Source organism: Ovis canadensis, chromosome 2 (assembly GCF_042477335.2).
Source record: "Ovis canadensis isolate MfBH-ARS-UI-01 breed Bighorn chromosome 2, ARS-UI_OviCan_v2, whole genome shotgun sequence".
Classification (NCBI taxonomy): domain Eukaryota; kingdom Metazoa; phylum Chordata; class Mammalia; order Artiodactyla; family Bovidae; genus Ovis; species Ovis canadensis.
In genome coordinates this window covers 144,929,715-144,944,683 of record NC_091246.1, presented here as the reverse complement: position 1 = coordinate 144,944,683, position 14,969 = coordinate 144,929,715, and the positions used below count along the sequence as shown (strand labels likewise).

Below are 14,969 nucleotides of genomic sequence, written 5' to 3'. Positions count from 1 at the left end.
AAAGATGAGAGTGAAATAAAGAATTTTTTTCCCTTGTGGGTCTGTTTTTAGCTCTTTAGTCAATATTTTGGTAACGATATGGGGGAGTCACTGAAAATCTTTAAGAAATTAAAATGATAGTACAAAAATGTGAAAAATAGAGCAAACTGTCAGCTTTCATGTCTTTACCTATTTACATGCGTAGATATTTTGATACACGAGTATCATACAGTTATTAAACATGTGATGACCGATTATTTTTAATTAGTGTTAATATACTATTAATTTTTACTAGTATGATATTGATAGCATTCATAATTATTGCTCCCTAGTTGCATGAGTTCTAGAGTTTTTAATATATTTCAGATATTAAACCTTTCTGGATATATTATTTGCAAATATCTTCTTTCATTCAGTAGGCTACCTTTTTTGTTTTATTGGTAATTTCCTTGCTGTGCAAAAGCTTTTTAGTTTGATGGAGTCCTGTTTATTTTTGCTTTTGTTTCCCTTGCCCAAAAAGACATATCCAAAAAAAAATCGCTAAGAGTCATATCAAAGAGTGTACTTGCCTTCATTTTCTTCTAGAAGTTTTATGGTTTCAGGTCTTACATTTAAATCTTTAATCCATTTTCAAGTTTATTTTTGTATATGGTCTGAGAAGGTGGTCCACTTTAATACTTTGGCATGTAGCTGTTCAGTTTTCCTAGCACTGTTTGTTAAAAGAAGCTGTTTTTTCCCCAGTCTTATATTCTTGCCTCCTTTGTCATAAGTTAATTGACCATATACATGTGGGTTTATTTCTGGGCAGGAAAACCAGTTTAAATGCTAGATTTGTTTACCAGTTTTCAGAAAAATAAGTAGGTTTTTTTTTCCTTTCTTAGCATCCTCCAAAGGTGATTGCTTTTTTGTTTTTTGTAATTATTATGAACTACTGAATTTTAGCAAATGACAAAAGACATTTAGAGATATCTTTTAGTTCTTGTGTAGAATAATAACTGTTTAAACACTTGTGTTTGGTTTTTAGTTGGCTTGTGTCCTGATGATATGACCCGGGCAATCTTTGGTAGCTTCTTCAAACCAAGGCATTTTAATCTGTGGTTTAGGCATTCATTGGAAAGAACATACATTTAAATAAAACACTCACCATTAGGTGATGTGCACAATTATTGAAAATATGAAAAAACTCCTTGTAAGTTTAAAATGCTTTTACCCTAGACAAGTAGAGTTGAAAATTAATTTTTATTAAAATAGGCTAATATTTGATTAAATAGAATCTCTATACTTGATTGAAGACTAATTCTACCTCATATTAGGAAAGTATTTTGAACTCCAGAGTATTGGAGAATGTTTATTGGCGTGCTGAAATAAGTTGTGTTTCTAGACTTCCTGGAAACCATTCTAGTAAAGATTATTAAGGTAGCTTTTTGTTTTGATCACAGACTTCCATAGTGACTCAGAATATCACATTCACATGATTTTTCTACTTCCATATTCCTTGAACTTACCGTACTGAAGAGGCAACTTTATTGTTGCTATACATACCTTAAAAACATACTTGACATTATTTTTAAGCAGTTAATCTATATCTTGCACACAGAAATAAAGATTTCTTTCAGGTAATTTCACTGTTTTTGAAATGTCCCTTTTCCTCATTTCAAATGTATCAAAATAGCTTTGGTGGCCTAGAATGTTTAAAAAGTGTGTTTTGAATGGATTCAAGACAAAGACTGTTGGGGCTTTTATTCGTTTCTCCACATCCTTCCTTACATTATTAAAAGAGCTTAATTTGGAACTCCCTGCTGGCCTAGTGGGCTTCCCTGGTGGCTCAGGTGGTAAAGAGTCCGCCTGTGATGTGGGAGACCTGGGTTGATCCCTGGGTTGGGAAGATCCCCTGGAGGAGGAAATGGCAACCCACTCCAGTATTCTTGCCTCGAGAATCCCCATGGGCAGAGGAGCCTGGTGGGTTACAGTCCATGGGGTTGCAAAGAGTCAGACACAAGCACAGCACAGTGGCCTTCAAGGAATTCATGAATCTCTTTAAATAATGTAAAAAAATTTTTCTATGTATATGTACATTTTTTTATGAGAAGTTCCATAGCTCCTACCATATTTTCAAATGAATCTTGACCTCTAAAACTGAGTTATTTATAAATTCTCCTCAGAACTCTTGGTCATAAAGCAAATAAATAGTTCTGTAATAAGGAATGGCAGTAAGAAAATTGCTTTTGAGTAGTTGTAGAATCAGATACAGATTTTAATGGGATGAGAAATGAGAGGGAGATGAGAGAACAGCAATAGTGAGTAGAGAGTTATCAAGAGTGAATGTGGGGAGAGAATAGAGGCTGTATGTGGATATAATTCAGAGTTCTTTTTTTTTTTTTTTTCCTTTGAGCAGGTTTTGAGCATATTTAAATGTTTGCCATTTCTCCCTTATGCACTTGATAACACCTGGTGCTCCTTTACTGGGAAGCCATTTTCTTGGCTGTCCCTTTTCCCCTTTCTCAAATAGCTTGTTCATAGTTCTGTTTCGGTACTTGTCTCTTTGTCATAATAGTAGATTTTCTGTAATATTACTCTCTCGAGACTATCAGTTCCTCCAGGACTGGCACCGTTTTGTGTGTCCCTTGTGCCTACCTGATGCATAATGTACTCAATAATGTGGAATGAAGGTGTTGAATATCCAGTTATCTGATTTTCTGGTAAATTGCTTATTTTCTCTTGAAATTGAAGAAAGCTGTTGCTTTAGTTGAAATCTTTGTATCTTACATTGTGATCACTTCTGTATAATGTTCTTTAGTAACGTTGGCAGTTTATTAAACCTAAACCTCAGTTGCCCTGAAGTATACCCAAGGGAGCAGCATTAACTGCCTTATTCATTGTTAGATGGATGTGGGATCTTTTCCCAGTTCTGTGTTGATTAAGGCAAGGAGAGTCTTATTAAGCTGTTTGTGTTCATTACTCGTCAGAGGGAAAATAGGCTGAAGCTTATCACATGGAAAACCACATCACAAATTGTTTTTTGTTGCAGACTAGACATTTTGAAGAGGATCAGAGCACATTAGTAACTCAGATCATAAAATGGGAGACTAAGAAGATTTGATATTTTCATGGATATGTGCAAAATGCTTTGTGGAAGAGTATAGTTTTCTTTACCAAAAATATTCATGATTATTTTAGGAGGAGAATAAGTGTCTGATACTGTCTTCATTACGTCGTGTTTATTACTTCTGTGGTTTTTCACATTTGTGTTTTATTGTTTTATATATACTCTACCTTGTCCTTAAAGAAGCTTGGAGCATTTGGTATCACCTTAACTCTAAAACAGTTCATGGAAAGAAACTTTTGCAAACATCGCAGTCCTCTTTGTCTTTTTGTTTATCACCTACCCTAAGCCTGGTACTTGTAGGCAAGCCAGTAGATAAATGGGTGTTAGTTGAATAACTGTACCTTTCCAGGAGGATATAGATTCCCTGGATTACTTTTGCAAAACACAGCGCAAATATCGTTGGATAGAATGCATACTCATTAAATATTTAGTTGTCAGATTTTTAAAAATTTCTTGTGTATTTTTGCCTTACCCACTGAAGAAAATCTGATGTACTCATATTTTCTTTGTATCATTCCAGAGTCAAGCTGTCATTTCAGCTTAATGTCAGTATTCTTTGAACTATATTACTGTTTCAGGATCTTTATCTTGATGAAAAAAATCAGAAATATGGATAAAGATTTACATGTGATGTCTATTTAAAAAGTTGCTTTATTGCCTTCCCTGGCGAGACCATGGTTAGGAAACTCGTGCTTCCACTACAGGAGGCATGGGTTTGATTCCTTGGTGGGACACTAGGACACCATGGTGTAGCCAAAAGAAAAAAAATATACTTGTATGTTTCCATTTTTTTTTTAACAGTGATGAATTGCATGCTGATAACAAAATGATGACTTCATCTTCTGAAATAGTGTGATGAGATAGATGTGGCAGCTACTTAGTAGTTCAAGTCTCACACCAATATAAGTAAAGAATTCATTTTCATTTGTGATTCTAAGGAAAAATTCACTTTTTAAAGAGCTTCAGGCTTACATTTCTACCTTACCAAACTTATCTCAATGTGATCAGTAGGGTCAACTTTAATTATTGAACCCTTGAAAGTGCCTTGTCTCCCCAACCCCCTTCCCTTTTTCCTGTCATGCAGTAACACTATAAAACTTAAAATATGTACCGTTGTTTAAACTCTGTTTGCTTCTAACACATTTTAAATTAATATCAATCTTCGTTTGTTTACCGTCAGGTGGTTTGATAGTGGATTTTTGTTTTTCTAAAAAAAAAAGACATTGAGAATAGATGTCCAGTTCTTTTTTCCTCCATTTTAAATTTTGGTTATTATGTTTGAAGGGCTTTGCTCTCTGTTTTAACTTTGGAAGATAATAACCTGTTGACTTAATATATACCTCAAATGGGCGATTCCTTTTTTTTTTTCCTGAATCTCTAAAAGATGTTGATTTCACACATGGCAAGTATTCAGTAAATAAATATTTCTTAAATAAATGAGTGAACCTGATAATTTAAGTTTAATCTGTAACTTTAAACTGCCAGTTTAAATATTTTAGATATGATGATAATCAAGGTAGACAAAATAACTTAAAAAATGATACTTTGCTGTAACAAAAAGCTAAAATTATGCTGAAAATGGCTGTTGTTTCTTTAAGTACATCATTTCTTTTAAATTTAAAATTAATTTCTGTAGTTTATAATGAGAAGAAACTATATATGAGTAGTGTTTCTAGGCAGTATACTTGACTTCCTGGTTAAAATCATTTTGTTTGTGCTTAGTAGACAAATTCTGTTATTTTTATCTTTCTATTAAAACATTTAATCATTATGAATTTTTAAAATTTTGATGATACCATTCTTTCCTATTTTTTGATGATTCCAAATATCTCCTGCCAGTCTGCAGCTCCCCAGTGAGCTGCAGACTTATACACTTGTACACATAATGTTACATATTCCTCAAACTCAACATATATAACATTAATTCATCCTCTTCCCATCCATGCTTGCTCTCTTCCTCCATTTTCTATTTTAGTCAGTACTACTACTGTTGATATTTACCCTTTGTAGAATGAGAGACTATCATTTTCTACCTCAAAAGCTCTACCAAATTCTATAATTTTTGTCATTTAAGTATTTCTCTAATTCAGCCCATTCTTTTCCTCAGCCCATTCTTTTCATCAGGGCCTCTAATTTGACATGTGCTAGAGTGCTTTTGCTATCTGCTAATAGGTATTCTTGCCTCTAGTCTTCTTTTAGTGCCTTTCTCCTAAGAAGCAGCAGTGAGTATTTTAAAATTCAAATCTAATATTATCATTGTACTGCTTAAAATTACTTTTCATTGCCCAGTCTAAGTTCTGTAAATCAAAAACTTACAGATATGAAACAAGTAACATAGATAGTAATAATAATAACAGATATTTACTTATTGCCATTGCCAATCCACTATTTTAAGCTGAATCATCATTTCACTTAACCCCTTTAAAGTAGGTGTTATTATCCACCTACTTTAACAGATGAAAAAGCAGAGTGTTTAACTAACTTGCCTAAGATCAGAAGAGTCAGAATTTAAACCTAAACAATTTAGGCTTCATAGCCGAAATCCATTGTTAACAACGATGTCTTTGGTTTGATACAATTGGGGATTGGGCACTGTGGCAAGTAGGCTTGGCCAAAGAGGGCAGTTACTATTCAGCACCAGATAATCGTTGGCATGTAAGAATGTGGGCCCAATACTGTCAGATCTTCCTATAAGTGGAAATTTGGACTTTTACAAGAAGTGTCCAAGTTTAAATGTCAGTAACTAAAAACAAAGCAAGATAAACATCTCTGCAGGTTGCATTCAGACAGGTAGCCTTCAGTTTACAACCAATCTTCAGCATACAGGTTACATTTCTAGCTTCATCTCTGATGGATCACTTCTTACAGTCTAGTTACACTGGGCAGTTGACAGTTCTCTTCCTATTGGTCACATCACACACTGAACATACATATGGCCATCTGTCTCTGACTGTCCAGACCTGAAGTCCTTATTGTCTGTAACCTGGCATGTGTTAGCTACCTAGGTATTGGGGTGTTTAGAAATCCATTTAGAGCTAGCTTATAAGCACAAAGAGGGCACGAATGGACTCACATAACCATACTACCAACTTCCTTACATACTGCTGCTGCTTCCTTACATACATTGCAGGTAGTTAAAGCATCTACCTGCAATGCGGGAGACCTGGGTTCGATTCCTGGGTCGGGAAAATCCCCTGGAGAAGGAAATGGCAACCCACTCCAGCATTCTTGCCTGGAGAATCCCATGGACAGTGGAGCCTGGTGGGCTACAGTCCACAGGGCCGCAAAGAGTCAGACACGATTGAGTGACTTCACTTTCACTTTTCAACCATACTATAGAAATTAGAATCCTAAGGATGATCAGAACAAGGGCTTCAGATGCTGGCAGAGTTCTTGCCATCTTGGATCTATCCTTCCAACTCTGTGGCTCTGCTTCATTCACTTTGGCCTTAGACAGTCTTTGCCATAGACTGGTATTTCCAGACTCACATCTTTACACCTTCCCTTTACCTCTAGTTTAAAAATCCCAAATAGGTACTCTGATGGGCTCAGCTTATATCCAGTTCCCACCCCAACCCATCAATATTGGTAAGAGACAGCATGTGTGTGTATGTATGCATATGTGTGCAGGCACACTGCACACATACACAGAAACACACACAAATTTAAAATCAGGCAAGATTCTTCCTTAGGGCAAGATTTTAAGGTGTCATCTGACTAACTGAAGAGTTAGCTGGGCTCCAAAGAGGGAATGTTTTCATTTGTACAGAGACCCAGTGGAAGGATGCTGAATACTTCTTTTTAAAAGATCCGTCTTGCTATAATAAACAAACAAAAAATTACAGGGGGCAGGTCATGCAGATAAACTACTGTGCAGAAAAGAGTTCATAAAAGAGAAGGCCTGACTGCTATCCTTTGGAAGACCTGCCTCCAAGGTCAGCCCTTGACTGGTATCTGGGATCTTTGATTTCAGGAGGGTTTCCATCATCCCACTGATAAAACTGGTTCTCTACGCCCAAACTGTACAGAGAGTGTAGTTTATGATGAACGTACTTGTTTTCTTCCTGGGAGGTATGTGCCAGGCCGTGGGTACCTCTGTGTGATCGTCTCCCAGAAAAAATCTTGGGCAGAGCCTCTTAATGAATTCGCTGGTTTATATTTCAGACATACTGTCACAGCACATTGATGGACACATCCTGTGTGACTCTGCAGGGAGAGGACTCTTGAAAGTTTCCCCTGAACATCACCCAATGTGCCTTTTTCTTTTCCTTTGTATTTTTTGCTGTAATAACTCATAAGACACTCTGCTGTATCTTGTGAGTCTTCCTAGTGAATCGTCAAGTCTTGAGGTGGTCTTAGGAACCCCTGACACAACTATTTAGGCTGAAATTAATAGGTCTGGGCAAGAAATGATGGACGCATGGTCCACGGTGTTGGGACTCATTTGAAAGATATTTAGAAAGAATTGATGGGATTTGATGATTGTTTTACTGTGGGGAGAAAGACATAGGGAAGTATCAAGGATGTCTACAAGTTTCTTAATTTAACAACTGGTTAAGTGGTAGTAGCCATTTACTAGAGGAGTAGCATAATAGGAATAACTGAAGGGTCTGTATGTATTCAAGTTCAGATGTGAGTGATTATTAGCTTTGTTATCACAAGCACATCTTTTGAAGCTCAGTTGTCCAGCTGAGACTGTTACGAAGATTGAAAGGAGACATTTGAAGAAATTTTGTATGTTATTAGGTTTATATAAATGTTCATTATGATGGTTAAGCTACCATTTTTTTAAGTACCTAATGTGTGCCAGGCATTTTACATATTGTTACCACTATTTTTGCATTATAACAGTTTTCATTGTTTTAAAATTCAGAGTGCTTAAAATATTGGGTTTTTTTTTCTTTTCTTTTTTACTTTAGAAGTTCTGTATTGTACTATTCTTCATAAGAAATTGGAAGCAGGGAAATTGTTGGTTTTAGACACTCAGACTCCCAGACCTGGTTATTAAGCACACGATGTGCAGTAAGGAGATTTGCCAAGATTACAGCATTATTCTGAGGTTGAAACAGAACACACTTCCCACTGTGCTAAAAGCCTCTTCTTTGTATATTATGTAGATGAATAAAGGGAATTTGATTCCATAATTTCAGGTCTATTGGGTCACAAATATAATACCACATTTTATTGTTGAACAACAGCCAGTTACACATGCAAGGAAAGGCATGTATTTGTGAGGTTATCTTGAGTATAAGATGTCTAGATGTCAAAGAAATAATGATCTTCTCTTCTCTCATAGACCACTTCACCTGCATTGTGAAGGTGCTTTTTACCCTACTGTATACACAAGGTCTTGTGGCACTTTCAGTTAAATGCAATGAGGAAGATAGGTCAGCCTGGAAACACACAGGAGCCCTCAAAAAGGTTAGTGTCTTGTCTGAATTTATCATTTAGTAGTTTGGTGAACTCATTTAAATTGGTGGCATGAATGAATGAGCAGGTGTTTGGAAAGCAAAGTTAATTGTTAACAGTATTTTAATTGGAAATGGAGCACCGTCAGGCTAAAACAGTTAAAAATGTTTTCCTTGCACAATGAGGTCTTTTTTATCTATCTATAAACCTTGGCCTTTCCCTTTTTGTATCTGGACAGTTTTGTTTTGCTGTTGATGCCAGCCTTAAACTTACAGAAGTTATAAAACTTACATCATCACAGTTGGCAAGTAATAAAATGTATGTAGGCCTAATTGTTTTATTTACCTGTCATCTTTTCTTCTCCTTGCCTCATTCCCAGCCACAATCCAAAAATCACTTTTGACTCACTACTTCTAGATTCAAAAATCCTTCCCTTTCTTGGGGCTTCCCCTCTGGCTCAGAGGGTAAAGAGTCCACCTGCAATGCAGGAGACGCAGGGGATGCAAGTTCTATCCCTGGGTCTGGAAGATCCTCTGGAGTTCAGTAGAGTCTAGTTGCTCAGTCATGTCCCACTCTTTGCAACCCCACGGATTGTAGCACGCCAGGCCTCCCTGTCCATTGCCAACTCCCAGAGTTTACTCAAACTCATGTCCATTGAGTCGGTGATGCCATCCAACCATTTCATCCTCTGACATCCCCTTCTCCTCCCGCCATCAATCTTTCCCAGCGTCTGGGTCTTCTCCAATGAGTCAGTTCTTTGCATCAGGTAGCCAAAGGATTGGAGTTTCAGTTTCAGCTTCAGCATCAGTCCTTCCAATGAATATTTAGGACTGATTTCCTTCAGAATGTACTGGTTGGATCTCCTTGCAGTCTGAGGACTCTCAAGAGTCTTCTCCAACACCACAGTTCAAAAGCATCAATTCTTTGGTGCTCAGCTTTATTTATAGTCCAACTCTCACATCCATACATGACTACTAGAAAAACCATAGCTTTGACTAGATGGACCTTTGTTGGCAAAGTAATGTCTCTGCTTTTTAGTATGCTGCCTAGGTTGGTCATAACTTTAGTTCCAAGGAGCAGGCGTCTTTTAATTTGAAGGCTGCAGTCACCATCTGCAATCATTTTGGAGCCCCCCAAAATAAAGTCTCTTACTGTTTCCACTGTTTCCCCATCTATTTGCCATGAAGTGATGGGACCAGATGCTATGATTTTAGTTTTCTGAATGTTGAGTTTTAAGCCAACTTTTTCACTCTCTTTCACTTTCATCAAGAGGCTTTTTAGTTCTCCTTCACTTTCTGCCATAAGGGTGGTGTCATCTGCATATCTGAGGTTATTGTTATTTCTCCCAACAATCTTGATTACAGCTTCTGCTTCTTCCAGCCTAGTCAAGGCTATGGTTTTTCCAGTGGTCATGTATGGATGTGAGAGTTGGACTATGAAGAAAGCTGAGCACCGAAGAATTGATGCTTTTGAACTGTGGTGCTGGAGAAGACTCTTGCGAGTCCCTTGGACTGCAAGGAGATCCAACCTGTCCATCCTAAAGGAGATCAGTCCTGGGTGTTCACTGGAAGGACTGATGCTGAGGCTGAAACTCCAATACTATGGCCACCTCATGCAAATAGCTGACTCATTGGAAAAGACCCTGATGCTGGGAAGGATTGAGGGCAGGAGGAGAAGGGGATGACAAAGGATGAGATGGCTGGATGGCATCACCAACTCGATGCACATGAGTTTGGGTGAACTCCGGGAGCTGGTGATGGACAGGGGGGCCTGGTATGCTGCGATTCATGGGGTCGCAAAGAGTCGGACATGACTGAGCGACTGAACTGAAGTTAACTGTGATTTCAATAAACAGGCAACACCGTCCAGTAGGACTAAGGAAGTCCTAGATTTGAATTCAAGCTCTGTACTGGCCATGTGTCCTTGGGCAAATTATCCTAGTTTTATTATCTGTAAACTGAGGATAAGTCCAACTCTCTGGGCTGTTTTATGTGATGAGTAATTATAGTAGGAACTCATATCTGTAGTGTGCAGATAGTGTGCTTAAATACATGTACATACACATATGGTTTCTATGGATGAATTCCAAATAATAAATTTAAGAACTCCCCAATCCCTCCCAGCATCAGAGTCTTTTCCAATGAGTCAACTCTTCCCATCAGGTGGCCAAAGTACTGGTGTTTCAGCTTTAGCATCATTCCCTCCAAAGAAATCCCAGGGCTGATCTCCTTCAGAATGGACTGGTTGGATCTCCTTGCAGTCCAAGGGACTCTCAAGCGTCTTCTCCAATACCATAGTTCAAACGCATCAATTCTTCAGTTCTCAGCTTTCTTCACAGTCCAACTCTCACATCCATACATGACCACTGGAAAAACCATAGCTTTGACTAGATGGACCTTTGTTGGCAAAGTGATGTCTCTGCTTTTTAATATGCTGTCTAGGTTGGTCATAGCTTTTCTTCCAAGGAGCAAGCGTCTTTTAATTTCATGGCTGCCGTCACCATTTGCAGTGATTTTGGAGCCCCCCAAAATAAAGTTTCTCACTGTTTCCCTATCTATTTGCGATGAAGTGATGGGACTGGATGCCATGATCTTTGTTTTCTGAATATTGAGCTTTAAGCCAACTTTTTCACTCTCCTCTTTCACTTTCATCAAGAGGCTCTTTAGTCCTTCTTTGTCTTCTGCCATAAGAGTGGTATCATCTGCATATCTGAGGTTATTGATATTTCTCTTGGCAATCTTGATTCTAGCTTGTGCTACATCCACCCTGGCATTTATCATGATGTACTCTGCATATAAGTTAAATAAGCAGGGTGACAATATACAGCCTTGATGTACTCCTTTCCTGATTTAGAACCAGTCTGTTGTTCTATGTCCACTTCTAACCATTGCTTCCTGACCTGCATACAGATTTCTCAGGAGGAAGGTCAGGTGATCTGGTATTCCCATCTCTTTCAGAATTTCCACAGTTTGCTGTGATCCACACAATCAAAGGCTTTGGCATAGTCAATAAAGCAGAAGTAGATGTTTTTCTGGAACTCTCTTGCTTTTTCGTTATCCAACGGATGTTGGCAATTTGATCTCTGGCTCCTTTGCCTTTTCTAAATCCAGCTTGAATATCTGGAAGTTCATGGTTCACATACTGTTCCAGCCTGGCTTGAGGAATTTTGAGCATTAGTTTACTAGTGTGTGAGATGAATGCAGTTGTGCAGTAGTTTGAGCATTCTTTGGTATTGCCTTTCTTTGGGATCCCTCCCCTGGAGTTATACCTTTTTAAAAACTACTTTTTCCCCATGTTTAAGAATTACCTGAACAATCTAGAAAAATTGTGCAAGTTTAGTTAAATGTAAGTATTTTCAATGGCTTGAAGACAAATGAGATGTGTACTGTTGAACCAAAAAACTGAGTGAGTAGTGTGACTTAGACACAGGTGAAATAAGAAGAACGCATGCTCAGTCGCTAAGTTGTGTCTCACTCTTGCGACCTACTTCCTTGTTTATTTGGGAAAGTTGGAAGGAAAAAATAATAAGTGTAGTGAAAATGGAAACTTTTCTTTGTTCTGTAGACTCTTTTTTAAAAAAAGTATTTTTAGTTGATTTATAGACTTTTAGAGAAGTTTTAAATCACATTGAAAAGTTTCTGTTAAAATCATATCTACTTGTATTAAAGAAGAGAAAACCAGTTATAGATACATGAAATATATTCAATATAACCTTCGCTTTTATCATTAGTCTTCCCAAATCATGATGATATATCCAGAAATTTACTGTGGTGTCATCACAAAGTTTGTTATATCTTAATTTAGAAATACTGGTTGTTGGACATTGAACCTGAGTACTAGGCTAAGCTTCTGCCACTGAAAAGAGATACTACTTTTATGTTCAAGACATAAAACTATGAGAACCTCAACCTTCTCATAGGTAAATGAGACGTTTATAACATATGATATATAAAGGCCCCTCTGTTTCTACAAGTCTTTTTAAAATTCCTAAATAACAAAAATGAGTTTCTGTCTTGTCCTTCAGCGGTTTTCCCTTCTTTCTTCTAGCTGATTCTTGGATAATTTTGCCTCCTGAAGTTCTTTCTTTCTTCTAAATATTTTTGTTTCCGTAAATGTACTCTAATCTGATATTTTGGATTATTTATATTCAAATCAGATATAACAGGTTTCTATGAAGGCAATGCCAAAGAATGCTCAAACTACTTCACATTTGGACTCATCTCACATGCTAGTAAAGTAATGCTCAAAATACTCCAAGCCAGGCTTCAGCAATACGTGAACCGTGAACTTCCTGATGTTCAAGCTGGTTTTAGAAAAGGCAAAGGTCCGTCCAGTCAAGGCTATGGTTTTTCCTGTGGTCATGTATGGATGTGAGAGTTGGACTGTGAAGAAGGCTGAGCACCGAAGAATTGATGCTTTTGAACTGTGGTGTTGGAGAAGACTCTTGAGAGTCCCTTGGACTGCAAGGAGATCCAACCAGTCCATTCTGAAGGAGATCAGCCCTGGGATTTCTTTGGAAGGAATGATGCTGAAGCTGAAACTCCAGTACTTTGGCCACCTCATGTGAAGAGTTGACTCATTGGAAAAGACTCTGATGCTGGGAGGGATTGGGGGCAGGAGGAAAAGGGGACGACAGAGGATAAGATGGCTGGATGGCATCACTGACTTGATGAATGCGAGTCTGAGTGAATTCCAGGAGTTGGTGATGGACAGGGAAGCCTGGCATGCTGTGATTCATGGGGTCACAAAGAGTCAGACACGACTGAGCAACTGAACTGAACTGAACTGAACTGATGCTGTGCCATTGTTTAAATTTTTTTCAGTAAGTTTTCTAATCATGAAAAAGTATAAATTTAAACATTTTCTGATATAATTTGGTTCTAAATCTGTTCATCTGACTTTTCTCTAAAATGAGACCTGCTGCTGCTGCTAAGTCACTTCAGTCATGTCCAACTCTGTGTGACCCCATAGACGGCAGCCCACCAGGCTCCTCTGTCCATGGGATGTTCCAGGCAAGAATACTGGAGTGGGTTGTCGTTTCCTTCTCCATTGCATGAAAATGAAAAGTGAAAGTGAAGTCGCTCAGTCATGTCCGACTTTTATCGACCCCATGGACTGCAGCCTACCAGGCACCTCCGTCCATGGGATTTTCCAAACAAGAGTACTGGAGTGGGGTGCCATTGCCTTCTCCAAAAATGAGACGTACTGACAGAAAATTAGACAATTGTAAATCTATGATAAAGGAACACGAAGTAATTTAGGTAACTGTTCTGTCAGTTTTCTTTCTCAATTTGATCATTGTTAGCTGTTTTTAAAAATGCTTAATAAAACATTTAATATGGAGCTCTTATCAGAACATAAATTAGAAATTTATAGTCGTATAAATTGCTTTAGTGAATGAAAACAAAAAATTGCAGTATTCCGTAGGTTGGTTTGCCACATTATTGGCTTTTCCTACCATAGATCTAAGCATTTATGCTCTGATCTATGGTAGGAAAAGCCAATAATGCCGTATATCTATAGGACTGTCAATTACAGCAGCAGTAATATTTATGAATAGTGAGATATCACTGTGATTTCTGTTATTATTTTGTATGGTTCATTCCTCCTTTGAAAGATGTCCTTCTTTCTTTAGCTCTTCTTTCCTCTTTTAGTCTCTTCCTTCTTTTCTTTCTTCACTGAATCTCACTTATTCATTGCATCCTTGTAATTCCTTATCATCAGGTATGATAATTCCAATGAAAAACAGACCTAATCTGGTAAATACATAGCGCCTGTGTATTTTTCAAAGAGAGTTTAGAGTTACTTTGATAATGAGGTTTAGTTGGGGAAAAAATGATCATTACAATCAGTATAAATTGTGTTGTTTTGGTTAGTGGAATTTCTGTTAAGAGTATTTTTACCAGGATTTCTTAGTCTGGGTTTCTTTCCCTTTGATTTGCTTTTGGGTCTAGGACCATAGCATCTAGCATATACTCAAAGGGCCTGTCACCCCCAAAAGTTAAGAAGCACTATAATTTAGACAAAGCATCTACCCAGCAAAACATCTGTTGCATCTCTCAACCCTTAAATTATTTTCTTTATTTAATTCACATACATTTGCCACTTCTCTCACAGGATTCTTCTGATCATGATCCTAGGTCTTTCATCCATGGTCTCAGAAATCCTCTTCTTAAGCTTTACTTCTTAGAAAATTAAAGCTTTACTTATTAAAGCTTATCTTCTTAGCTTTACCAAAGAGCCTACTCTTTGCTTTATTCAGATATTGCTGATGTAAAATATGATTTTCTAAGACTTCTTATGCATGAAATAAAGTTATTTTCTTACCTAATACTCTTCTTGTGAGAGAGTTCTCAATACAAAACAATGACTACTACGTTATATTTGACTTTCTGATCTGATACATTATTTCTTGTTTGAAAAAAATACTTAAAACGATTTTGATAATAATTTAAAAGCTAGTTATCACTCAGTA

General features: G+C 37.4%; 1 protein-coding gene across 1 annotated transcript in view; it reads left to right on the top strand.

The window, feature by feature from the left end:
• The window catches only part of UBR3 (ubiquitin protein ligase E3 component n-recognin 3), a 200,412-nt gene that overhangs the window by 174,749 nt on the left and 10,694 nt on the right, over positions 1–14,969 (top strand). Inside the window, exon 33 of the mRNA XM_069577308.1 lies at positions 8,382–8,506. Within this exon, the coding sequence (XP_069433409.1) occupies positions 8,382–8,506 (125 nt within the window). The remainder of the gene's footprint in view (positions 1–8,381; positions 8,507–14,969) is intronic.